The sequence below is a fragment of the Rattus norvegicus genome, chromosome 7 (assembly GCF_021556685.1).
Source record: "Rattus norvegicus strain SHRSP/BbbUtx chromosome 7, alternate assembly SHRSP_T2T, whole genome shotgun sequence".
Classification (NCBI taxonomy): Eukaryota; Metazoa; Chordata; class Mammalia; order Rodentia; family Muridae; genus Rattus; species Rattus norvegicus.
Genome location: NC_141540.1, coordinates 84,243,106 through 84,270,444, shown reverse-complemented (window position 1 = coordinate 84,270,444; position 27,339 = coordinate 84,243,106). Strand labels below are relative to the sequence as shown.

At 35.9% G+C, this 27,339-nt stretch overlaps 1 protein-coding gene across 1 annotated transcript in view; it reads right to left on the bottom strand.

Annotated features, from left to right (window-relative positions):
- Nucleotides 1–855: 855 nt before the first annotated feature.
- The window catches only part of Emc2 (ER membrane protein complex subunit 2), a 37,083-nt gene continuing 10,599 nt past the window's right edge, over nucleotides 856–27,339 (bottom strand). The window contains exons 5-11 of the mRNA NM_001113785.1: nucleotides 24,507–24,564; nucleotides 14,700–14,785; nucleotides 14,512–14,571; nucleotides 11,519–11,600; nucleotides 10,598–10,708; nucleotides 8,369–8,473; nucleotides 856–1,222 (exon numbers count right to left, since the gene is read on the bottom strand). Coding sequence (NP_001107257.1) covers nucleotides 1,136–1,222; nucleotides 8,369–8,473; nucleotides 10,598–10,708; nucleotides 11,519–11,600; nucleotides 14,512–14,571; nucleotides 14,700–14,785; nucleotides 24,507–24,564 — 589 coding nt within the window. The 3' untranslated portion in view covers nucleotides 856–1,135. The remainder of the gene's footprint in view (nucleotides 1,223–8,368; nucleotides 8,474–10,597; nucleotides 10,709–11,518; nucleotides 11,601–14,511; nucleotides 14,572–14,699; nucleotides 14,786–24,506; nucleotides 24,565–27,339) is intronic.

Here is a 27,339-nt window from a genome sequence, read left to right as displayed (position 1 = left end):
ATGGTGAAAAATTATCTTCACATGGGCAGAGTTAGCTCACAGAAGACTGCGAATTCCTGCTCATGGCTCATGAGCTTATAAGATGAAAATATCTATAACATGAAAGATTAAATAAAACATCCAAACCAATTGGCTGGTACAAAGAAGTATGTAAAAGGCAGCTGATGGTGAAGATGTTGTCAGTATTTTCCCTAGCCCCTCGCAGACGGGAAATGCAGTCCTGGACAGACAGCTGCCTGGGCTTCGTGTTCACTCTTCTGTACCTATGGAGACAAGCAAAGCCCTGCTGAAGGCGGAGGACTGACCATGCATCAAAGAAACGGACAAGAAACCTTAGGAAAGAGCTGACTCCACAAGAACAGTAAGATTTTATTTCTAAAGAGAGTTTAGATTTTTCCTTCCCCCCAAAAAACTAAGGAGATTCCAGTGATAACAATGTCCTCAATATTTCTATGACCCTAACTATATTATATGTAATTCACAACTAAAGTTTTAATAAACAATGTGTAAAAGGGTTAATTCTAAGTGTGTTGCCCATTATTACCTTTGAAGTATTTTATGGATTAAAAATGTCTACAATAAACAAAAATTTCACAGTGTTATCATCAATTTTAAAAGATGACATAATTTAAGCAAATTATTTATTAATAATTTATTATTAGAACAATTTGAAAGAATAAAAATCCAAACAGTCCTCTGAAATGTACAATAAAATTCAGCCTGGCATTGTAAAATACTCAATGTTTCCACAAACTATATATTTTATGTTTCTCCACACCAATGAGAACTTAGGTAACAAATGAGTTCTTCAACACACGAGTTACGTATGACAAAAGGAACTGGAATTTTCGTCCATGAGTTTACTCAAGCATGGTTTATTTAATAAGGTGTGGGGTGATCGATGAGGATGGAAATACAATCAATAGGTCTTCAATCTCTGTCCCACGGACACCTCCATCTTCCCGCTTACGCCCAGCACAAGGCAAGTTGAGGTTTATTTAGACACATTCTTTACAATGACCCCTTCAGAAAAAATTAGAATACAAATAGCACTAGGCAGTCAGTAAATTAAGTCACAGGCCAAGAAGTTCAACTGTGCAGTTTTGAAATCTAACGTCAGAGAGTTCCTGAAACCTTAAGACTGAGTGATCTGCAATGTCTCCAACATGTCTTCAACTGCCTTAAGAGAGGATTTGGTTTCCTTCTTACTTCGACCTGCAAACTAATTAAAAAGAAAAAAAAAAAAACAGCTCAATTAGGCTCAATTTCATTGCAAAGTTTAAACATCACACCTCAGCTTCATATTGCTGATGAAAACAGTATTTATCATCATGTGAAATGACATGTGCTTTACAGTATGAGCAAACTCTAAGTTTTATGGATATATGTGCATGAGGGTTTCAACGTCAGTTGAAGTGTACAGATATTTCACTACATACCTGGGCAGTTTAAGCGGATTTTAATTGGCACGATAACCTACAAAAGCTTAGATTTTAAAACTACCCTAGGTTCAGACTCCAAAACCTTTCTGAAGTACTAAATAACTTAGATGAAGTTTAAACACATACATAGAGGAATAGAGTTGATATATACCCTGTAAATGGATGTGTGGAATTTCAAACAAGGTGCAGCAAGTACCTTATTTAAACATTTAAAAGTAAAAATGTACATACTTTGAACATTATTTAGAATAGTTCACATTTTTTAAGATTTCAGATTTGTTAAGTTAGCTGGATGATACACTTCTTGCCTACTAAGTTCTAATTTATTTTATAAAACTAATTGGAATTAAATTTTATAATGAAAACAAAAAATAGTATATCAAGTCCTAGGTTTGTGTTTACAAAAGCAAATTCATAGCATATTAACTTCAGAACTCACACACTGGGGAATGAGTGCTGACTCCCCCATGCTGACTTCCAAATGAGCTTTCTAACTGTGCTGACAGTCACCATCATTTGCATCAGGTCTGACTGAACACAACAGATTTGCCCAATAAGTAAATGTTCCCTGTGAGTGTGGGGGAAAGTCTATTAATCTGTAGGACTTATTTTCCCATGGTTTAGGTATTGATTAAAATGTGGTATTAGCAACATCTAGTATTCCTAGTTAACACATTTTCCAGCAACTGTCTTATGACAGTAAGTACTTAACATCTGATTTACCACGTGTTTCTTTTCTTTCGTAATCAACTGAATGTGGCAAATGACGTGTTCAGAAGACGGAATGAGAGCAGAGACTAAGGAGCACAGGCTTCATGACTGGTAACCTCCTCTGACCTGCCTACACGTAGCACAGTAAATCCCACAGCATTAGGTGTTATAGCACAGAGTCTATTTGACAGAGGAGATAATACAAGAGCATCCTAGAGACAGGGAGGAAATGCAAGGCACCAGCCTGTCATAGGCATCACAGCTTAAAGGACAGAGACATTAGAAATAGCAGTGCTGTTTATGGATTAGGGTAACAATATCATATTTAAACCTTTAAAACTTCTGTTAGCGATTAAGGAGTACAAAGAAGGTATGCTTCTCATGCGATGACCCAGTTGATAAATTTACCTTATGGGATTTACCAGAATAGAAATTTACCACTGCTTACTCAGTATAAGCAGGAATGGCTCTAATCAAATAATTTGTGGATTAATTTTGAGGATAAGCTTTGATGCTTTGATGGGTTTGGGGCAAGGGTATATAATAGGGTACCACACAGTAATAATTATTTTAATTAAAGTACAAAGTAAAAATGAAATTTGTGAAGCCTTAAAATCCATTTTTAAATATAGGACTTTTAACTTTACAGGAAATACACTTTTAGAAGTAAAAGTCTGATTTTTCATAATTAACTAATTAAAAGTATGCAGGCTAGTGACACTGCTATTGACAACAGTTGCAATTTGGGATAAGCCAAGCTAGCTTGTCAGAACACATTGAAAAAAGTGCAAATATAAATTTATCATTTCAAATTCTTTCTGACATGCAATTATTTCTGTCTATTCCAGAATTATATGGCAAATGAACTGATTAAGCCAGGATCTCATTTTTTTCTCAAATCATAATTTAGTTTTCCATTTTCCAAAAGAATAATAGACCCACATCTACAGTTATATAATAGCATATAGATCGCTGACAGGCAAATTTAACAGTGCAAGGAAGAAGTGCTGATCTGGAGACAGTCAGTAAGCAAACTCTTCCCGAACGCTAAATCGATGGCTGCTCTAGTCAACATGCTAGACCAAGTTTCCAATTAAAGAGCAGGCAGTGGTCACATTTTGTTTCATTAAGTGGAAGCAAAGAAAATCTGATGCTAAAACCTCATTTTATCAAATTTATAAACATTTTTAAAAGGTTGCAGTACAGATATAAGTGAGTTTTATGCTTTACACTAGGTTTATATGCCTAGATACATATTCCTAAATTTTCAAATGCATCTTAAAATTTATCTGGTTACAAAAATGTGAGTCTATAAGCTATACTTCTGATAGCATTCACAAATTTTGTGTTTATCAATTATACCTGGTTGAACAAACTAATCATGCCTGTATTGTGAATCTTAAAAATATAACAACAAAACTCACCAGAAAGAAAAGAAAAATAAGTAAACAAGAAAAAGCATCATTCTCCAATTTACTGGTGTATTAGTTATCCAGGAGGAGTGAGAAACTGAGCCAGACATGGAGACGTGTACATGGAGACGTGTGCATGGAGACGTGTACATGGAGACATGTAAAGAGCACTGTGGAGCCTGAGTCAGGAGGACTGAAACACAGTCAAGGCCGCAGTCTGTTTTACCAGGCCAGTTACAGGTACAATGGAAATCCAGACACCCCAACTCCAACAAAAACGGAAGCAGAACAGACCTCCACCTCACAGGGCACTCACCGGGCACTCACGGGCACTCACCAGGCACTCACGGGCACTCACCGGGCACTCACGGGCACTCACAGGGCACTCACGGGCACTCACCGGGCACTCACGGGCACTCACCGGGCACTCACAGGGCACTCACAGGGCACTCACCGGGCACTCACGGGGCACTCACGGGGCACTCACCGGGCACTCACCAGGCACTCACGGGCACTCACAGGGCACTCACGGGCACTCACTGGGCACTCACAGGGCACTCACCGGGCACTCACGGGGCACTCACGGGGCACTCACCGGGCACTCACGGGGCACTCACGGGGCACTCACCGGGCACTCACGGGCACTCACGGGGCACTCACCGGGCACTCACGGGGCACTCACGGGGCACTCACGGGCACTCACGGGGCACTCACCGGGCACTCACGGGCACTCACAGGGCACTCACGGGCACTCACCGGGCACTCACAGGGCACTCACGGGCACTCACCGGGCACTCACTGGGCACTCACAGGGCACTCACCGGGCACTCACAGGGCACTCACTGGGCACTCACAGGGCACTCACAGGGCACTCACAGGGCACTCACTGGGCACTCACCGGGCACTCACAGGGCACTCACCGGGCACTCACAGGGCACTCACAGGGCACTCACTGGGCACTCACCGGGCACTCACTGGGCGCTATGGAGCTTACTATGGAGCCTGCAGAGCCAAACCCAGAACCTCACACACACAAGCAATGCTCTCAGAGCTCTTTGTACAAAACAGTGAGACTCACAACACTTTATAAAAAAAAAAAAACACAAAACAAATCTATTAACAAAATAAATATGAGAAGGAGATACTAAACTGAAGGGAGAGGGTCAGAGAGAGGACAGAGGAGGAAGGGATAAGATGAATGTTGAAGCAAGGGCAAATGACACCAAGAGCAGGGTTTAGGTCTATGAACAATGGTTTAAAACACCAAAATGTCAATTGGTGAGGTGGGTCTCACAAAGTAGGGGACAGATGTTTGTTTTAGAAATGTAGGGACTTTCTATAACTGAAAAGATGGTGCAGGAAACCCAAAGAAATCAGATTCTTTAGTTTAATTATCATAGAGTATTTTACATCTAAAATGAAGAAACAAGTAGGGCCGGATATGATATCAATTACTTACATGAGATTATAACTGAAAAAGGTTAGAATTATGATAGTACCTGTCTTTATGAGAGGCATCATATTGTGATTTTAGAATAGCAACCTTGAAGGAATTAGAGTTCCTGAGTTGACAAAAGATGCCATTTAACCAGTATGTCAACTGAGAAGATTAATCTTTCTGTACTTTTGATTTCTACATTTGTAAAACAGGACATATAGGTCGATGGTATATAATTTATCAAAGCTATATAGGCAGTCTATGTCATAGTCATACCTAGAACCCAGAAAATATAGATCTACCATTTCTGATTAAAAAAAAAACACTAGATATCCATAGGGGTAAAAACTGATCCTACTTTGATTATAAATAAATTTTTCCTACTGAATAGGAATCTTAAGTGGGAAACAAAAAATGTAAGAGTCTCACTCTTGACCTTGTAGTATCCACAGATTTCTCATATACAGACTAAAAGCCATACAGAAAAGGATTAATGAATTTGAACACATTTAACTTTAGAAGATCTACGTTTTAAACTGACTTCAAAGAGAAAATAAGCACTTAGAAATATTTGCCATAAATACATTCAAAACATGGATCAAAAATTAAAAGTTATATGAACAGATAGACAGACTGTATGAAAGAAAATATCTAAGTATACAAGAAAAGATATCTAAGTACACAAGAAATGTATGAACATTTTCAACCTCACTGCACATTAGGGAAATACAATATAACTACATGAAGTAACACCAGGCACACACCAGAACATCTATTGGTAAGAAGACAATTCTCTAAAAGTACAAATGGAGTAAAAACTGATATAGAAAACTATCCTCCCTAATAAATAAACATATTTTAAATCAGTGTTACCAAGTGTATACATACACCAGATGTACACATGAACTAAGACCAAAAATTAAAATTAAGTGTCCAATCAATCATTCCTAATAGCCTTAAGCAAGACATAAACTACATATTAGCAATTAGTAAGTAAGAGACTCAGTCCAACCAGAATGATGAAACTGCAAATTTAAGTAAGGGAGGCCTTAAACCTAGCAGTGATCCAAACAGAAAAGACAAAGCAAATACAGTGTGGTTCTATAACCTGGGAGGGATTAACCAGGCCTCCTGAAAAGGGCAGGAGTAATCGTTGGGAGGACCTACTGAGATGTAATGTCTGCTTACTAGCCTAATACACGTATTCTGTGTTGTTTATTGACAATCCTATTCACAACTTACGTTCTTCTTTCCACATACAAAGTAATTTAATAATAGCTGATTTTAAAAATGTATTCGTGCTATGGCAAAAGATCAATTTCTCAGTAGCTTGTTGTTTCTAATAAAAACCTAAACATACTCATACACTGTACATACTACTAGTTCATGTTATTATATTGGTCGTATCTTTAAAACACACACACACACACATACACATACACACACACACACACACACACACACACACCAGATATAAGCCATGCCAAACTGCATTTGATGAAACACACAGTAGCTATTTATAAGCATTTTGAGTTGTAATATGCTAACAGAACTAAGATTTTCTATAATATATAATATACATAAATAAAGGTTATTTTCATAATTAGGGGGCACAGCATTTTTAATGGCCCCAATCTTCTCCAACCAAGGAATCCTAAAACAACATGAAAACCAAATGAACAGAAGAGAATACCAGCCCTCTAATGACATCTTTCAAAAACTCCATCATAAGCAATTTTCTAAACATTCCAGTGTGATCATGTGGCCAGCGGCAGGCAGCAGGATTGCAAAATACAACTGGCTCTAGGTTGAGGCAGAGGAGAAGTGAGTAGATGACTCCTTATATTAAATCAAAGCTGAAAAATTATCTGATCTGAAGTGATGAATTTACAAACAGCCAAAAACAAACACCTTGCAAAGTATCTTCCCAGCCTTCAAGTCATAGGCACATCTGAAAAGTGTATGTAAACGTAATTAGGCAAACTGAACTATATAGAAGACCTCAAACTAGCAGCCAATACTTCTGTTTGGAAGCATAAATGCTTCAAAGCATAAAGAAAATACTAACACCCAAAACCAAACTGCATAGGACAGAAACATGGAACAGGAGGAAGAAATGGTCCAAGGAAGCTAAGGAGGAACTAACAGCACAGGAAATGTACCACAGCTCAGAGCTGCACCAGAGGACTCCAGGCCTACAGAACTCAGTGGAGTGCAACTGAAGACCACAGTCAGAAAATCCAAGTCAGGCAGGCTTAACTGGGACAAACAACAGACAGATACACTGAGCAGTGATAAAGGAGTTCTCAGCAACAAAGAGAGAAGGACACAGTAAGGCCAGAAAAGCTACCTTATCACATCTCCGTGGTCCATCCCACACACAATTCCCAGTAGCCCAGAATCTCACTCAGTGTGCAAAAAGAAAAAGAATGTGAAAAACACTACAGCATATTATTGTGTTAAAATGACAGAATTACAGAAAAAGGAGAAAGAAAAAGAGTAAATGGCAAGAAAGGCAAAGGAATGCATTTATAATTGGAGTCTTGAAAGAGGAAAAAACCATATTGCTAAAACTATCTCTTCTCACCAGGACTAAATCCTAGAAACAACTGTTCTGTGTGTTTAGAAATAGTGATCCTAAAACAAAGTATGTTACATATTGACTTTAAGATAAGGAAAAACTTCCTTTGGACAACCAAGCAAAACTCTAAACCACTTGTGAAAGTTGGGGCTGCATTAGGTTTCTGGACAACATTCTAATTGAAAGCCATTGGGAAAATATGGTTAAAATATGTAAGTAAATGTTAGGCAAACAACGTATAAACTGCCAAAGGGTTTTATAAATATAAGTGTGTGAAAAATATACAAGCAGGTATTTTTCTCATGAACAAATTTCCCATGAAAACGTCCCCTGAAAAAATAAAATTCCCCTAGAAAGGAGCTCCAGAACACTAACAAATAGAGAGGTGTGAGAAGGTGCTGGAAGCTCGGTGGTGCACACACAGAGCAGGCTTCAGGATAAAGTCTGCTTAGTTGGCCTTTAGGCCTTTCTCTTTATTTCCTGAAGTATATCTGATCAAAATACACTCTCAATTCCAATGTGCTTCTAAGCTGCATCTTCTAGTTTAACATCTGGATTTATAATTTTTTCCTATTTAACAAATGAGATATACAAATTAAAATTAATTATATCATCAAACTAATAGATGGCTTTGTGGGAAAAGCTCATAAAAGCAACATTTGTTAAAGGCCTAAGGCATTAGAAAAAATTTCCAGTAACAGACATTTAAATTTGTACTTTACAAAGATCAAAGTGACAAAGAAATACATCCAGTAATATACATAACAAAATTGCCAATACTAACCTGATAAGCCCTGTTTATTTGATTAGCAGCCCAACCAGCATATCTGATGTTGTCTTTTTTCATCTTTGCACTTGCTTTTGGATTAGAAGCAATATGACTTGCAGACTATAACAACAACAAACAAGAAACATCAAAAGTAAAACTTCTCTAGTTAAGATCATAAAAGCATGAGTCATGGCTGGGTGTAGGGAATTGATAACAAGTTTTAACACTAAAGCAAAACAATTTTAAAGTAAAAATGCTAAATGAAATTAATGCTCTAAACTTAAAATATAAGTTAAATGTAGCATAGTCCAAAATAACAAGACAGAGAATATTTTGAAAGTGTGTCTAAACCACTTACTATCAACGTCAGCTCTTAAAGCTAACACCGCTATCCACTACGGAAAGACACTTTATATACAACAAAGCATTTTACTCAGGTTACTGTTATTTCTTGCTACTGAAGAATAGCAAATTTCTAATATTATAAACTATTAACAGAGAGATCTCAAAAACAATTTAGCACAAATTCCAATATTAACAGATAAAACAATATTCAGGCTGATAGAAATAATCTAACTTGAACCAAACAAGTTAATGGCAGTCTCTGAAATAAAGAGGATATTTATCTTTTCCTGACTTGTCTTTACACTACACCAAGCGCTTTCCAGTTATATTCTAAACCCAGAATAGTCACAACAATTTCATCAACCTTTAGAAACGATATACTTTAATCAGAAATCCTTAGTCCAAGATCTAGTAAACAACCTATAAACCTCCAAAATAAGAGGCTGATTTTAAATATAAGCTTATATTTCTGAGAAAAGGAAGGATGAACTTTGGTCATATTCCCAAAGATACCCTGTCCTTATAAGGATCTGTCTAGGAGATGTAGGAAAGGTTAAGGTTTTCTTTTATGCCTGGTATTCCTCAGTCTTTCTGCTCTCCCCTCTCTACCCAGTAGGTTATCTGTATTCTTGTAGCAATTTCTGCACCTCTATGAAATATTATCACATTTTTGTTATGAACTTAGAAATGCAGTGGCTGAAAAAATGAATAGTCAACTTCTGGGATTCCAGCTAAATATAGTAGCATTACACTCAGCCTTGGGGAAATTAATTATATCTGCATCTCAGTTGTACCATTTGTAAATTTCAATTAGTAACTGGAGATTTTATGTAAGTGGCTGATGTGAATGACTACTGATGTAAAATGAAAACTAGGACTCAGAGCAATAAGGGGGCAGTTGTTAGTAATCACTGCCATGGGGTTTTTAGATGGTTGTTTGATTTAGTAAATACTGCTAACAACAGTACATCTCCAAGCCACTGGTACTGTTTTGGACAGAATCAAAGAAAATATCCTTTGCATTTTTTTGTAGGCATATTTTAATCTTATTTCTTTACTAAAAATTATCGTATTTGTTTCTTCCTACTGCTGCACTTTCAAATAATTCTCTATCGCTGGCTTCAACAAGAAGACATCCATAAAAGAGTCCATAAAAAAAAAAAAAAAAAAACAGACCAGTAAAATATGGTCAACACTAATTAGACTCAGTATATCTGTAAAAAGAATATATGAATTTGAGAGAGGAAGGTGGGGGGGGGCAGAGCAAAGGTGGAAAGTAGAAAATGAATTTTATAAGAACATTACATCCATGTTTGAAATTCTCAAAAGATAAATATTCAAAAGTAAGCAAGAAAAAGAAAAGGTAAACCACAATTTCAAAGAACTACGGGACCCGTTTATTTCCCTAGCCTTTCTGATTGCAAGCATGTGCTCATTTTAGAAATAGTCTAAAGCTCTGCGAATTGTCCTGCTTCCCCTAGCTCTTGTTAATTGATTTTTCTAAGCTCTTTGTGAGGCATGCATAAATGACAACTACTTAATCTCACAAATAATTTCCAAACTGCTTTTTCACATTTTTAAAGGTTTAAAATTTGATATACTAGATATTTTACTTTTTAATGCTTTTTATTGACATAACTTAAAATATCTTTTATACTGGGCACAAATCCCAAGTATTTTATATTGTTTAATTCTGATATACCAAATATATCAAAATTGAAATGTCAAAAGGCAAGAATGTACTAAAATCACAATTACAGCATTTTTTACCTTCTTGTCATAATTAAATATGTTCATCAACAGAATACAAATGCAAGCAGGGAGAGATTGGAAGGACAGTTAAATGCATTTTAAATGACAGACTCCGTAAAGTGATGTTGAACACACACATCAACTCACCATGTAAAGCCCAAACAGAGCTCTCATGTTTCTGTTGTTGAGTTTCAGTGCCTGTGCAAAATACTTTCTTGAAAGCTCCAGGTTTTCAAGTCCACCTTGGGTGTATTTGACCTGTTAAAAGTTGCAGATTGCTGAAACCTGTTTATTTTACTACTTTGAAATGTAGCATGTTCCATCATACATAGGCATTATGTAATGAGAACAGAAATTCTCTAAACAAATGCTAACATGCTAAAAGAGTTCACATTAAGGAAGTTAATCTAAAATGTAAAACACACCCTTGCTCTTACTGAACTATTCTCTCCTATGAACATTAAGATTTCTGAGTAGTTGTTATAACCAAAATGTTATCACACTAAAAAGCAGAGCACAATCTTCCTATCAATAGCCTTGCTGTTACACAGCACTGTATTTTCTATTATATGTACTATATATCTAGACCTTGACAGAAATTCTCTATTTTACATGTACACTTTAAAAATGAGAGCAATCACCTTTTTATATTCTTTTATAATGACATTTGTAACGTTATAGCATTCAGTTATACTGCGATTCTTAATAGTGTACAAATTAAACACATATTTCCAATATGTCATCATTCTAGTTTCCTAGTATATTTAAAAACTATCATCTTTATAAGTGTCTCATAAACAATTAAATATTGACAATTATGATGTAATTGATTCAAAATTAGGAAAGAAACACAGATATACATGAAACCGACAAATACCATAATAAATTACAACAAATTTCAGTTTATCTAAACTTTTAATTGAAAAGTATGTTATTTCAAAACTTCCATGGTTTAGCTTGTATCCCCTAACCGCTCACTAGGTAGGCTTGTCTAACGTGACGAACACACAGTAATATACAAGAGAAGGCAGCAAAGTTCGACCCCAGTGTCCTTGCTGCCATACTTACCTCTGCGTACTGTTGACAGTACAAGTGGTTATGTGGATTTGTCATCATCAGCTCCTCTAAGCAAAAGGCTGCTTTGGCATAGCTGCAAAATATTAATGGTATATATTTATTTTAAGTCATAAGTTTTCATAAACACACCTTAAAATAAATGTAAAACCTCAGTGAGATTAGACATTTTATTTCTAAAACTATTTAAACAGATTTTAAGCATTTGTTGATTCAAAATATTAATAACATCAAAATTTTTATTGAAATAATAAATCAATCTATGTCAAGATCCCAAAGTAATCTATGACTACTCAATGGGTATTCCTTTGCTAAAAGTGTGTTTACCAAGGCACCCACACATTAGTAACATAGGCTCCGACCCTGAGAGCTCTAAACTTCTATAAATCCACTGATCATTCAATATTAATGTTTAAATTGAGTAGCAGAAAGAAATACAGTATTTAATGAAATCGTATCTAATTTCTACAGTCTTCATAGTCTGTATCAATATGTTCTACTGTAACAGTTTCTCATTAAGTTTATATTCAAATCAGAATTAGGTATGTGTTTCTGAAGCTATCAATAAGAGATGAAGTTAGTTCTGGTGTGCCCTCCACTATTAATAACTCAAGTGCTGCTGAAAACACATGAGCTCTGCCAGAAGGACCGTCCTAAAGTAGCTTTTAGAACGTGTGATTATAATTTGCCTTAATATATTTTTTATGCTTAGGTCTACGTTCTCATCCTCATTGTTTACAGAAAACCCTGAAGATGCTTAGACACTGCAAGATTTATTCCCAGTGAGGTAGTGACCCTCCTCAGTGGCACAAGGTTAAGTAAAGTTATTTTTAGTATTTGTTAGTAATATCTGAATATTAACACTACATATCTTTCTGATATATATAGAATCTAAATCCACACCTACCTACGGAATAATATGTAAATTCTATAAAGTACTCATTATGCATCCTGCACTACTCAAAGTATTTTTAAGTATATCAACCAATTTTATCTTACCAAAATCCTAAGAGTAGAAAATTAATTTTATAATTCCTGAGCAGAGAACAGAGCCACAGAGAAGTCAACTATAACCCAGGCTGTCCCACTGCAGAGAGCCGCCATATAACCACTACCTGTCTTGCCTTCATAGTTCCACACACACCAAAAACCTATGTCAACATAGTAATGAAATTGTCAATGGGTACAACAAAAAAACCCACAAAGACATCAAGGAACCAAATTCATCCCAGAAACTTGCAAAAAATCATATTTTAGATTTCTGGAGGATCTTACATACAGATTCCCATCCAACATCTGCAGCTTTTTAGCACTTCTTATTTTTATGCCTAAAATTTAGCATTTGTTCTTTCAAAGGTATCCATTCAATAAGTAGCTGAGTGAATGAATGAATAAATACAAATCTAAAACAAACCCATGAATGACACATTTAATATCTACTCATTTAAAAGATGAGGAGAAAGCAGCTTCTATCTTAAACATTCAATAGTCTCCCTTTACCTACAATGCTACCAAAAGTTCAAATTAACTTTAAGATGAAATGTCGTTAAGAGATTTAAATGGGTTTAACCACACTCTAGTTCTGATGAAGCATAAAACAAGGTAAACCAGGGAACACTGAAGGTAGATGGGTGGAATCAGAAGTAAATTTTGTCATGTCTTTGCTTTACTGGAATTTCTAAAGTTTTCTATATTAGGTATTTCTTTACATTGAACAAAAAGATTTCCTTTTCAAAATTTAAAATGCTTTTATAGTCACAGAAAACTTTGAAAGGTATAAAGAAATTGTAAGTGATTGCCTTGTGTTTCTTAAAAAACAAAAATCTAATGTTAGTATTGTAATATGTGCTGAAAACCCATTTTCTATTGACTTATATGTGGTCTTACATGCCTGAGAGAAACCTGAACATAGGTAAGTGTGTGTGTGTGTGTGTGTGTGTATGTGTGTGTGTTTATTTATTTACTCTGAAATCAATTCAGGAAACAGATCCCTTACCGTAAGAAGAGACTCTGGCAAAATCTGACAGAAAGAAAAAATGGTTCTCAAATGTAAAATGTCTTTCACTATATATCAATTATGGCTTTTATTCAATATACCATTTTCAGTAAAATTATGAATGTGATCTCCTTTTGTATAGTCTTTGGTGTATAGACTTTTGAAAAGGCAACATACAAATGTCTTCGTTCTATTTTATTTCTGGTGTCATCTGTGTGTAGTGAGTCCAAAGTTAACTATTAACACAAATAAGAAAATGTGCATGGGAATCCAATTCCATCCTTTGAAAATGAAGGAAAGATACGTGTTATGGACTTCAGATTTAGAGCTAAGAGGGTAAAGAAGTAAGCTGTCCCACATTACATGGAGGTTGGCACTAATGCTGTGATATCTGCAAACCTCCACCAGGACTCAGCACTAATCCTTTCACACTGGGATTTCCTCTTGTCACTACAGCAATAAAAAAGCTAACAAAAACATTAAATATCCAATAACCAAGCTCCTACAGCATTCAACATTCTTGATTACACTTCGTTTTTAGCCCAGGCAACAGAACGCTTCAGCTCTGGAAGAGTTGATTCTCTTAGTACTAAGGCTAATAAATGCATACAATTGACTGAATTTTTAAACAGCAGGGAACATAATACTCTTTGTGTATGAGAACAATTTGACCTCCAAAATTCACAATCTTGTTTCCCCCAAAGTAATAGCTTAGGAAAAGGCCTTTCAGATTCCAAAGAATCCCATTTCTATTTGAAAGAAAACCTTATTTCCTGAACAAAAATAATTTACTTAAACCAAAAGACCCAGTTAAAAGATATTCACATATTATAACTAGCAATTTTTATTTATTATTTTTAATTTATTTGATCTTTTAATTAGTTCTTCATCTAAAACGACAAATGTTTGTCTTATTTCCAATCTTCTGGAAACGAGTCTATTGAACTTTACAATTTCATTCTTAAAATTCTGTGTGTTTTTAACAACTTACTCATGCTCATTAATATAAAGTTCTGCAAGTTCATGCCAGGCTTCTTGGTCTCCAACGAACCTGATATGAGGAAAAGAGTATGTGTAAATGTTCTATAAATGAACACTAGAAAATCAAATGCAAATTCCATTTTAATTAAAAAAGATTTATCAGAATAACAAAACACAATCCTCTTGTAAAACACTCACTGTTCCAGATACTCATTCAGCTCCCGAATGGCCTCCACATTTTTCCCCTGGGCTTTTCGAATGGCAATCTTACGCTTTCTGGCAGCCTATGGGTTGACATTAATAAAGGATTAGGTCCTCACGATTTTTTGTAAAGAAAGTAATTTGACTGTGCAAATTATTATCTCAATGCCAATGAAATTCCATTGTAGAAGAACTGCTTTAGAGAGAGTTTATAAACATACCCATGACATCCCACTGGGGAATTCAGACATTCCTCCAACAATCACACACGCTTTACTTTTGATGCATGCAAAACGTATGCATCATTTCATCCAAATAAATAACCATCCAAAGTCCTCTAATTACAAGCCAGCAGGGAATCCTAATCTCTACCCACCCTAATGTTCTTTACTCTGCCTCATTCGCGGGATCAGTATATTAAGAGGCAGTGGAGATTAGGGCGAAAAGAAAATTACACAATTGACACTTGAATGTCATTATACAAATCTGGCTTCTGACAACTTTTTTCACAATTTTAAGAGAAAAACAAATTACTTATAAACCTTTAAAAAATAAAATAGGTGTTAATAAAAATACTTTATAATAAAATTGCTTAAAACTTATATTTTAAAGTTATAAAAATGATAAATATAGAAATTAATGTTAATAATTTATACATTCTTCAAATAACTATTAGATAACTTGTTTATCAGGTACTGTGCCAGATAATGAAATAATAAAGATTAAAAAGGATGCAAATCATTCTTTATAGGAGTAATCTCATGAGAAATATACATTTAGTACAATTTTAATATAGTAAGAGCAATGAGAGATATATCTAGGATGTCAAAGCCGACGGGAAGAGATCCCAATAAGCTATGGCACCATGAGAGGAGCGAAAGGAAAAGCAGCCATGAGAATCCAGGTGAAGATAGCCACACTGGAAGAGAAAAGGTAAAAGGAGGCATCGCAACATAGCAAGTCAAGGAGCTCACGTGGGGAACTGCACCACGGAAAGACAAATAAGCACAAGTAAAAGAAACATCACCACCACCACGTGACTCAAGTTCAAGACCACAGTGAGCTGCTAGGATCAGACAGCACTGTGTATAAAGAATTACACACGCACCAGCTCTAACTCTGTGAAATTCAAATAAAGGATACACAAAATAACATATGACTTGGGTCAGTGACCTTATATTATGAACATAATTTATTGCTTTATGGAATATACGCTCTACAAGACAAAGACAGAAAAGGAAAAGGGTAAAAGCCTCTTTAAACTAAGAGTTACACATAGTGGGATGGAAGGAAGCCCATTGGTTTGGTTCTGAAAAAAGGAGAAAAATTGGAAGAGAATCACTATCAAGCCTAAGAGAAAGCCAACAATACTTTACTAATGAAATATTTAAAAAATATATCTTGATTATTCAGCTAACCCTAAAAGCTACCCCCACAAAGCCACAAAGTAGGTACATTCAATTGTTTAGTTTTTTCTCAGTGGGTGACTGGGAAGATTTGCTTTATTATGTAAAACAAAAGCATCAAAATAATTATAAAATTTAGAAAAATCTCAAAAAATTCACAGGTTAAAGCTTTAAGAGTAAGTCAAGCCCTAAGGCCACTAGAACTGGGAGGGGGATAAAACCTGAAGTATAAAAAAAAGATTAAATAAAATTTTTTAAAAAAGAATATTACACAGTGGAAACCTTATCTCAAGTACTGAAAGGATTGCATGACCCAACTCATTCTCTCTCATTTTCGTCCCCTACCCCTGCCCCCAACCCCATCTCTCTGCTATTGATTGACTGACTGATTGATTGATTGATTGATTGATTGATTGAGACAAGAGTCTCATTATCCAGCTCAGGTTAGCACTGAATTCATCCTCCTGTCTCATTCTACCACGTCCTAGCATTATGGGACTGTATTACCAAGTCCGGATAAGACACTGATTTCTTCAAGGAGATAAATAACTTTAAATTAAATAATCTAGCATTATTTGAAGTACAGATAAATTTGAAATAAAATTTAGTCTATTTTTTCATACCACTATTTCCTCCACATGCAGTATTAATAGGGTGGAAAGTCTAGTTTTGAAATTAAAATGTCAAGTTGACTCTCAACTGTGACTTATCAACTTTTCTTACCTGCTCTGAATCTAGCTACCTCCACTTTTCTCCAACAGCCAACACAAAGCAACCATCAGAGTATGAGTACATAAAAGGCCACTTTACTCCAGCTTTTGTCTGTGAGTAACAGCTAAGCCTTATACTACAGCCTCTAGTAAGACCTTGAAACTACACAGACTTGCTTTGTTCATTTATACCTTGACCCAATCCTTATAGGATCAGCACAAACAAAGTATAATATGATTATGCAACTAGAGTGAAAACTTGCTGAAAATATTGAAATAATAAAACTACAAATTACATTGTGAAAGAACAGATAAGAACAGCAAATAATACACCTAGAATTATGGTGAAGATGCTCATGAAAGATGTCCTGAAAACACCTCATGATACTGCAACTGGTCTTCTCAGTTACCTGACCACAAAAACATCTGTACTATTAACCGCACTAATGTTTTTCACCAAGTGCACAGTAGTTTGTAAAGCTGTAGAGTGATCCCAGGAAAATTAATTTTATTTTTTATTTTTTAATTATTCATTTGTTGGGATTATAATTATAAAACACACACACACACACACACACACACACACACACACACACATCTTCATCTCTGGTCAAAATGGATTGAAGATACAAGATTTAGTTTCCTGACTGAAAACAGCCAAAGGATTTGACTAAATATATCAAACAAGTATTTAAGTATTTTTAATGTACAGAAAGACTCAGGTAATAGAAAACAGATCCCTGTCCTGGCTATCTATCTCAAGAGTTGTAAGCCTGTTAGGTTCAGATAGAGAAGGCAGAGTGAGACCAGGGGAATGAATGCCTGAGCTCAAGGGAGCACACACACTTTCCAGGAAGATCAAAGAGTCCAGTGCATGAGACACAGTGGGCAGAGAGACGCAGGAGGAGGATGCGCAGCTGCAGGGGCTCCAGGACGCAGTCAGCTTTGCACTGCTTAGTACACATCGGTGAGGAAACAAAGCTCAGGCAGGCAGAAAACTAAAGGAAGATCTACAGCAGGTAGTATTAACACTCAAGCAGACTCGTAGTCTAAAATGTTCATTCATAATCTTTCTGTATGTTCTGCTTGTGCCATTTCTCATCCGGAGAGACATAACTTTCTGAATATACCCAAACTTTTATTTGGGTAAATGTTAGTAGAAGTCAACTGAAGTCTTAAAATCTGTTCTCTATCTTCTAAATGATTTCAATATCTGGATTAAAATTTCTATTATAAAATAGGAAATTTCAAAACATACTCTTTTTTCCATGGAATAACAAAGGAAAAGGTATTCAAGTCTTAAAATGTTGCCATTGGTTTTAACTTTTAAGTAGAGAATATGAGATGTGAAATCCTCAGTCATTGTAATCATGGTTTCACAGAGGAAGAGGGAAACTGAAGCTCCAGAGTCAGTGTGCTCACTCCCACTGAACAATGGGCGTGGGTCACTGGGAGAGCATGCAGATACACAGGAAGACAGAAAGCTGCCTCACACATTTTACAACTGGAAAGAACCTGGAAATGGGCAGTGATAATTAAATCTCTTCATTTTATAAAAACAAAGCTCGTCTCAAGCTACCCAGCAACGCTTAAGGCTCCTGGACACGTTCACTCTGCTTCCCAGCAGCTTCGTGTGCAGGGGACACTTACCATTCTGCTGTCCATTACAATTCACAAAATCTAACTCAATCGATACATCTTCAGAGAGCCACAGTAACTGTGTAGGTTTTGAGTGATTACCAAGCACAGAATAAGGTTCAAACAGGTTTCTCTTGGATTTTGGATTTTAATCAGAGCACATAAAAAAGTGTGTAAAGGGGAGGGTGCTGTTAGTTTTCCTATCATGACTTCACTAGTATAAAATTCACTAGAAACTATTCTTAGAAAATAGGAAGGGATAAAATAAAAGCAAGTGGTTTGCCTTCCTACATACTCTACAGTAGTGATTACAGTCTAGTTGAATGACATTTACAGAATGGGATTTTTGTCAGTAGGACAAAGTGGAATCCCAGATCTCTTCACTGCCATGGCCTTTTTGATTATGATCATGGGCTGCCTCTGACCTCAAACTACCACTCCAGAATCTGTGACTTATGAACTGCAAGATGTTGGTGAGGTCTCTTAACTTCCTTATGATCTAGCCCTCTCATAAATATAGTAACATCTGATAAAAATCATAGGACTACAGTGATATTATCAGAAGACACGTAAATGCTCAGCTCCATGAGGACTCATAGCAAATTTTCAAGAAACACTACATTTCACCTTTAGTCTCCTTAACTCCATTTCTTCCCGCCATATGTAGGCACTTATTACACCTTTGTTTAGTAAAAAGTTATGACATTACTCTAAGTTAATGGTAGGGTAGAAAATATAACACTAGCTACATATATATATATATATATATATATATATATATATATATATATATATATACATGCCTTACTTACAACAGAATTAACAAAACCAGATCACATTAAATAAGTAATATCGTCTTTCAATCAATTGTAACACCTAAATTTTTGTCCTCATAAAAAGTAGAATTTCAGGAGTGAAAAAAATGACTCAGTATTTAGGTATAACTGTTGCTTTTCAAGAAGACTTGAGTTCAGTTCCCAGCACCCACATCCGGTGGCTCACAGCCACCTGTTAACTCCAGCTACAGTGATCTGATGCATCTGGACTCTGCAGGTACTTACGTACACACGTACCTTTAAGAATTTTAGCCTATACTAACTCCAATAATGTATCCCTTAACCTAAATCAATATTCTGAATTAACAATCAGGAAACTTTATTAAATACAATAATAATTCTGAAGAAACTATGTACAGTAGTGGAAACAATCCTACTAACAATACAACAGAACACAAACAATTCACTCTACTGCTGAAAAATGAATAAACTGGCCAACAAAACATCCTGTATCTGATTCCGATTGTTTTTGTTTTTGTTTTTCAGGAACCAAATAAATAAGGTTCATTACCTGGTTTCAGAGAATTGACTTTACTAGGCTAAATCTGTTTAGCAAATATAATATACATACTTCCACATCCTCATTAGGGCATATAGGATATTTTCATGTAAGTTCTCAAATAACAGGGGAACTAAACACAGGAAAGCCAGCCTAGGAAATAAACAGGGTGTGAACAGAAATGTTCCTGTGAGTTATTTTCAATTCAGACAACATGGAATCTATATATAGGCATAGCTTTACTTGTGTATATTCCCCAAACCTGGGAAGCTGACACAGGAAGACTGAAGGTCCAAGGTCACCCAGGGCCAAAAGTGACCTCCAAGTTAGCCTATTTTACTGTGCTTAAGAGTTTTATGACAACTTGACATAACCAAGTCATCAGTAAGGAGGGAGCCTCAATTGAGAAAACGCCTCCCTAAGATCAGGCTGTGGTTAAGCCTACAATGGCAGTTTCTTAGTGATGGATGGGGAGGTCCCAGCCTACTGTAGGTGAGGCCACTCCTGGGCTGGTGGTTCTGGGTTCTTTAAGAAAGATGGCTGAAGGAGTCATGAGGATCAAGACAGTGAGTAGCACTCCTTCATGGTCTCTGCATCAGCTCCTGCCTTCAAGTTTCTACCTTATATTGAGGCCTATCCTGACTCCTTTCAATGATGACAGTAAAATAAAAGTATAAATCAAACTCTTGCCTTCTGTCTTAGTTCGAGTTTTATTGCTATGAACAGACACCATGACCAATGTAAGTTTTATAAAGGACAACATTTAATTGGGGCTGGCTTACTGGTTCAGAGGTTCAGTCCATTATCATCAAGGCAGGAACATGGCAACATCCCAGTAGGCATGGCACAGGAGGAACTGAGAGTTCTACATCTTCATCTGAAGGAGGCCAGGAACAGACTGAGCATCCTCAGACAGCTAGGAGGAGGATCTCCAAGCCCACCCCCACAGTGACACACAAGGCCACACCTGGGCCAAGCATATGTAAACTATCACACCTCCCCACGTTGCTTTTAGTCATGGTGTTTGATTACAGCAATGATCGACCTAACTGGGACAGTTAGGTAGAGAACCTGTCTAAAAGAAACAAACACCACACACACACACACACACACACACACACACACACACACACACACTCTCACTTACACACACACACACATACACACACACACACACACATACACACACACACACACACACACACACATACTGCTTTAAATTTTAAGACTATGAATAAATCTTCATCAACCTAGTTACATATCTTCTAAAAACTTATACATGATTGAGTTAAGCATTAGCACATTTTGTGGAAGACATTACACATTTTTAAAAATAGACTGCTTGCAGAGAAATAACCTCTAGAAATGGATTACCATATTACACCCAGTAAAATACAATTTACAACTCCCCAAACTCTACATTTGGAAGACAGAGAGGCAATATAAAACTTAAGTACTTGATCAAAGATAAACACATGAGCATACATGCACACGTGCATGCAGAGGGACAGTCACATGCATGCTTCTTGCCTGGGCTTTAAAAGAAACCTTTCTTAACACAAACTAGAATAAATCAAGAGTGCACCTAAGGGGAGGAGGACATGATGTTCTTTTTGTTCTTTTCGTGTATCATTTTTTACTATTTATAGTTTTTAATGTGAGTATCCAAAACTTAAAAAAAAAATTAAATAAAAATTAGGTAGTATCCCTTTTCACCACCACTTCTCAAAAGTCTGAAACGTAATTGTAATCATATTCTTCCCTTCCCTGAGGAAGCCTTGTATTTAATAATGTGAAATCTTACGCCATTCACTTGGCACTGAATATCTTTCTCCAAATCACTGTCTTTGTTTTATTTAAGCCACATTCATTCTTTACAGCCTCTGAAAGTCAAAACTCATATAGAACATCACAAAAGAATCAAATTTAATCAATCCATTTCAAGGGTCAAAGATATTTGTCACGTAATGAAGCCTCTTGAGAGGCAGAGACAAGGCAACACTGCATCTAATGTGCCCTCTGTCTGGCAATAAGTGCAAACATTCCACGGTTTTGAAGGAATAATGATTGTGTGTGAATGAGGTGAATCTTTAAAACTAGATGTACAGATCCATCTCTTCATTGAACACAGAAGCACAAGACAAAAGGGCCAAATAAGTATTAGACAATGAAGAACTTACACCTTTGAGGTTATGCCCCAAATTTGCTTTATAAGACACAATACAGCAAGTCAACCATTTAATGCTAAAATGTAGTCTTCTACTAGATACGTTAATTTTAATTCTTGAATAGTTTTATGTCCTCCCCAACAATGCCTAGTATACTGACTCCTAAGAGTAAAAGATCAGAGCTGGGTTTTATTGCCACGACATGAGAAATACTCAAGAGATATCTGGGAAAGGAGGAGCTTGGGAATATCTGATAATATTTCAAGAAACCTGAATGCATTCACCTTGTTTAACATGCCTATATAATGGGATTTACTTAGTGTCACCTCACCTATACTCTGAAAGAAAATAGTTGGATTTCTCTTTTAACCAGCCTTAAAAGCCACAAAAATACATAAAATATAAAAAGCAAGACAAAGATAGCCATATTAAATGATAAACTACCAACTCTTTCTTGCATGTGGCCTGGGAGATGAAAACCATGGCTTCACAGGTATTTATCACTAAGCTACATCCTCAGTCCTTGCCTTTAAGTGAAGTAATTTATTAAAAATATCCCCACTTAGACTAAAGCAGAAGTAACATGTTTGATTCCACAAAAGTGAATTATTCACCAGTCATATTAACTTATATGTGAAAAGCAAAGGAAACTTAGAAACTTGATTTTACTTTTTTCAACATATAGCTAAATGGCAAAGGAAGCCAGGACATTCGTAAATGAATTAAGTACTCATAAAAGTACTTTAGCAATAAAAAAGTGGTACATTATAATTTATGCTATTTTATGAACATGGGTGTTTTGTCTGCATGCCATACATGTCTGTATATCATGTGTACGTCTGGTGCCGGTAGAAGCCAGAAGAGGGCATCAGATCCCCTAGAACTGGAATTACAGCCTGTTGTGAGCCATTACATGGCACTGGGAATTAAAAGTTCTCTACAAGGGCAGTCAGTGCTCTTAACCACTGTGACTCTCTCTGATCCTAAGAGGTACTTTTTAAATTAACTTTTTCTAAAGCAGATGGCAAGCCATTAAGATAGTTAAAATTAGAAAATTATTTAAAAATCAATTTTTACTCTTTATAGTAATAGAATCTAGACAAACTAGTAGTTGTTACTCTCGTTTTGTGTTTTTACAATAGGTGGGCTTATCATGATCTCAGCTTTTACCTCTACTTTCTAGATTCTGAGAACCATCATGGAATAATGAAATCTTTCCATTCAAATACCTACAATAACAATAAACAACAAACCAAACACAAAGCAAAACTCCTTACAAGTTTTTCCTAAGAAGATTTTCCTAAGAAAACATTAAAAGTGGAGTGTAGCATAAACATATCAACTGCTGGAACACTGACAGCAAAGGAGGAAGCAGAAAAGACGTTTATGATCAATGCCTCTACAATGTGCTTTCGGAATACATTTATTTTAATTGTATAATTACTGTATCATAATTACTTTCCATTATTTATTATCGAATCATATATTATTAAATAATTTCCATGTTAACATTAGCAATTATGTAAGTTGAATTGATACCATTGTTGAATTACTTTTAGATCTATCATAAAATCTTTAAAAATACATCACATGATTTTTTTAAATAGTAATTTTTAAAGATATGTTTGCCAAACAGAAACATTTTAATTTACTTTATATGAACATAACAATTTTTCTTTTTATAAAAATTGTTTAAAAATTCCAAAAGTAGGGGCTAGAGAGATGACTCAGCCACTAATAGTACTGGTTTCTCTTCCAGAGGACCCAGGTTTAATTCCTAACACCACAGAGTGGCTCACAACCATCTACAACTCTAGTACTAAGGGATCTCATATTCTCTATTTGCCTCCACAGTCATTGAACACCAACTATGTACAGATTTACATGTGAGCAAACCACCCATACCCATAAAAATAAATCAATTTTAAAACATTTTTTTAATTCTAACAATCTGTTCCTGCTGCAGTCACATATGCACAAGGAAATTTAGAAAGACATAACAATGTATTATCTACAACTGCCCTGGAGCTTTCCATTTAGTCAGACAAGCTATGATGTCAGCATATTAAATTAAACATCGCCACATTTAAAAAGACAACTGGGAAATTTTAAAACAAGTAGTTATTTACATTGATTTTTAATTCAAGTAGTAAATAAGAAATCCCCCAAAATGGAATAGATGCATTAATACCATCTAACAATTACTGAGATGACTTCTTTCATTTTGAATTATGATAACCAAAAAGGATGTGCACACACTAAATGGTACTGCATAGGCTTCATAACATTAGAGAGAGAGAGCCTTGCCTGGCTTTTACATAAGCATAGTCTGCCCTCCCCAAGCTTTAACTAACCTACTTTTTAAATAAAAGTCAACTCTAACTAAAGAGCGACAAATGTCTTGAAAGTAAAAGTGATTTGCCTAATCTATATAAAAGAAAAAGAAACATTCTGGCTCCATGAATAGCTATTTAGTATTTCCTCAACTATTTCATTTTACTCTTATATCAAACATTAAATCACCTTTAGGACAATGCACAAACTTACAGTATTAGTTGGATCTTCTTGCAAAATCCGATCATACAGTTGTATAGCATCATCATATCTATTTAAAAAGAAAGATATACCAAGAACCATTACCTTAAATGTCATAATACAGAAACATATTAATTAGGGCTTTAACTCATTTATAACCATTATGCAAGTCTCCGTATTTTCATTTAGTGATAAAAGTATATTTAGTCTATATTTTTAGAAAACAAAAATCATAAAGTATATACAGGAAAACCTTCCACAAAAGCCATTAATTCTATATACATACAATGATAAAACTAGAAACCAAGGCTAAAGGATACTTTTTTGGTGTGTGTGAGGGGGAGGGGGATTAAGGAGGAAGGAGTTGGTTTTTGGTTTTTTGTTGTTTGTTTGTTTTTGTTTTTTTTTTGAGTTTTGTGACTGTGGCACTAAAGTCATAAACTACAGCAGGGAACACAGAAACACAATGCATGAAGGTAGAAAACAGGCCATCAGCTACATCTTGGAAGTTTTTTAACCCATCCTCTATGTTCTGCTACTATTAATAACAATAGTGTAAGAGGCTCAAAAACTGTTCTTCATTAGACTACAGTCAAATAGAATGTTTTTACAGATAAGTCCAAGGGTGGTTCCTGTTTATTTCTTAATAACCTAAAATGCTTTCTTCATATTTTCAGTAGAGCATATTAGTACATAACCTTTAACTGCTTGTTATCTCTAGCTTCAATCCTAGCCCAAAACTCTATCTCACCTCACACTGCTGCCACATCAATTCTTAACTCTCCTGCACTTCTCTACAGATGTGCTCCTAATGCCTCAACACAGGTCCAAATGCGTCCCCACCTACAATTCAATTGAAACAAACCATCTCTTCTCTAGATTTCTAGGTTAAATGTATTTTTCAAAACAGATTTATTTTTCTAAAAGGTTAAAAATATATGGTCTATTGTGAAGGGTATCAACACCCTAGTCACAATCGTCACAAATAACATAAAATACCTCAGTGTGACTCTAACCAAGCAAGTGAAATATCTGTATAACAAGAACTTCAAGTCTCTGAATAAACAAATTAAAGAAGTTCTCAAAAATGGACAGATCTCATGATCATGGATTGGCATAATTAATATTATAAAAATGGCCATCTTGCCAAAAGCAATCTATAGATTCAATGCAATCCCCACCAAAATTCCAACTCAATTCTTTATAGAGTTAAAAAAGGCAATATGTAAATTCATCTGGAATAACAAAAAACACAGGATATCGAAAACTATCCTCAAAAATAAAAGAACTTTTGGGGAAATCACCATCCCTGACTTCCAGCAGTATCACAGAACAATAGTGATTAAAACCTGTGAGAGACAGGCAGGTAGATCAATGGAATAGAATTGAAGACCCAGAAATGAACCCATACACCTATCGTCACTTGATATTTGACGAAAGAGCTAAAACCATCCAGTGGAAAAAAAGATAGCATTTTCAACAAATGGTGCTGGTTCAACAGTAGGTCAGCATGTAGAAGAATGCAGATCAATCCATTCTTATCGCTCTGTACAAAGCTCAAGTCCAGGTGGATGAAGGACCTCCATATAAAACCAAATACACTCAAAGAATGAAAGCAAAGGTGGGGAAGACCTTCAAACACATGGGCACAAGGGAAAATTTCCTGAACAGAACAACAATGGCTTATGCTCTAAGATAAAAAATCAACAATGGGACCTCATAAATTGTAAAGCTTCTGTAAGGCAAAGGACACTGCCATTAGGACAAAATGGCAACCAACAGATTGGGAAAAGATCTTTACCAATCCTACATCCGATAGAGGGCTAATATCCTACATATACAAAGAATTCAAGAAGTTAAACTCCAAAGAATCAAATAACCCTATTAAAAAATGGGGTGCAGAGCTTGGGGTACAGAGCTAACAAAGAATTCTCAGCTGAGGAATATCTAATGGCTGAGAAGCACCTAAAGAAATGTTCAACCTGGGTTGGGGATTTAGCTCAGTGGTAGAGCACTTGCCTAGGAAGCACAAGGCCCTGGGTTCGGTCCCCAACTCCGAAAAAAAGAACCAAAAAAAAAAAAAAAAAAAAAAAAGAAATGTTCAACCTCCTTAGTCATCAGGGAAATGCAAATCAAAACAACCCTGAGATTCCACCTCATACCAATCAGAATGGCTAAGATAAAAAACTCAGGTGACAACAGATACTGGCAAGGATGTGGAGAAAGAAGAACACTCCTCCATTGTTGGTGGGATTGCAGACTGGTACAACCACTCTGGAAATCAGTCTGGAGGTTCTTCAAAAAATTGGACATTGCACTACCTGAGGACCCAGCTATACCACTCCTGGGCATATGCCCAAAAGATGCTCCAACATATGTCAAAGACACATGGCTCTACTATGTCCATAGAAGCCTTATTTATAATAGCCAGAAACTGGAAAGAACCCAGATGTCCTTTAACAGAGGAGTGGATACAGAAAATGTGGTACATCTACACAATGGAATATTACTCAGCTATTAAAAACAAAGACTTCATGAAATTCATAGGCATATAGATGGAACTAGAAAATATCACCCTGAAAAAGATAACCCAATGACAAAAAACACACATGGTATACACTCACTTTTAAGTGGATATTACCCCACAGACCACATGAAGCTCAAGAAGGATAACCAAACTGCGGATGGTTCAGTCCTTTTTAAAGGGGGTAACAAAAATATTCATAGGAGGAGATATGGAGACAAAGTTTGGAGCAGAGACTGAAGGAATGGCCATTCAGAACCTGCCCCACCTGGGGATCCAGCTCACATACATACACCCACCAAACCCATACAATATTGCTGA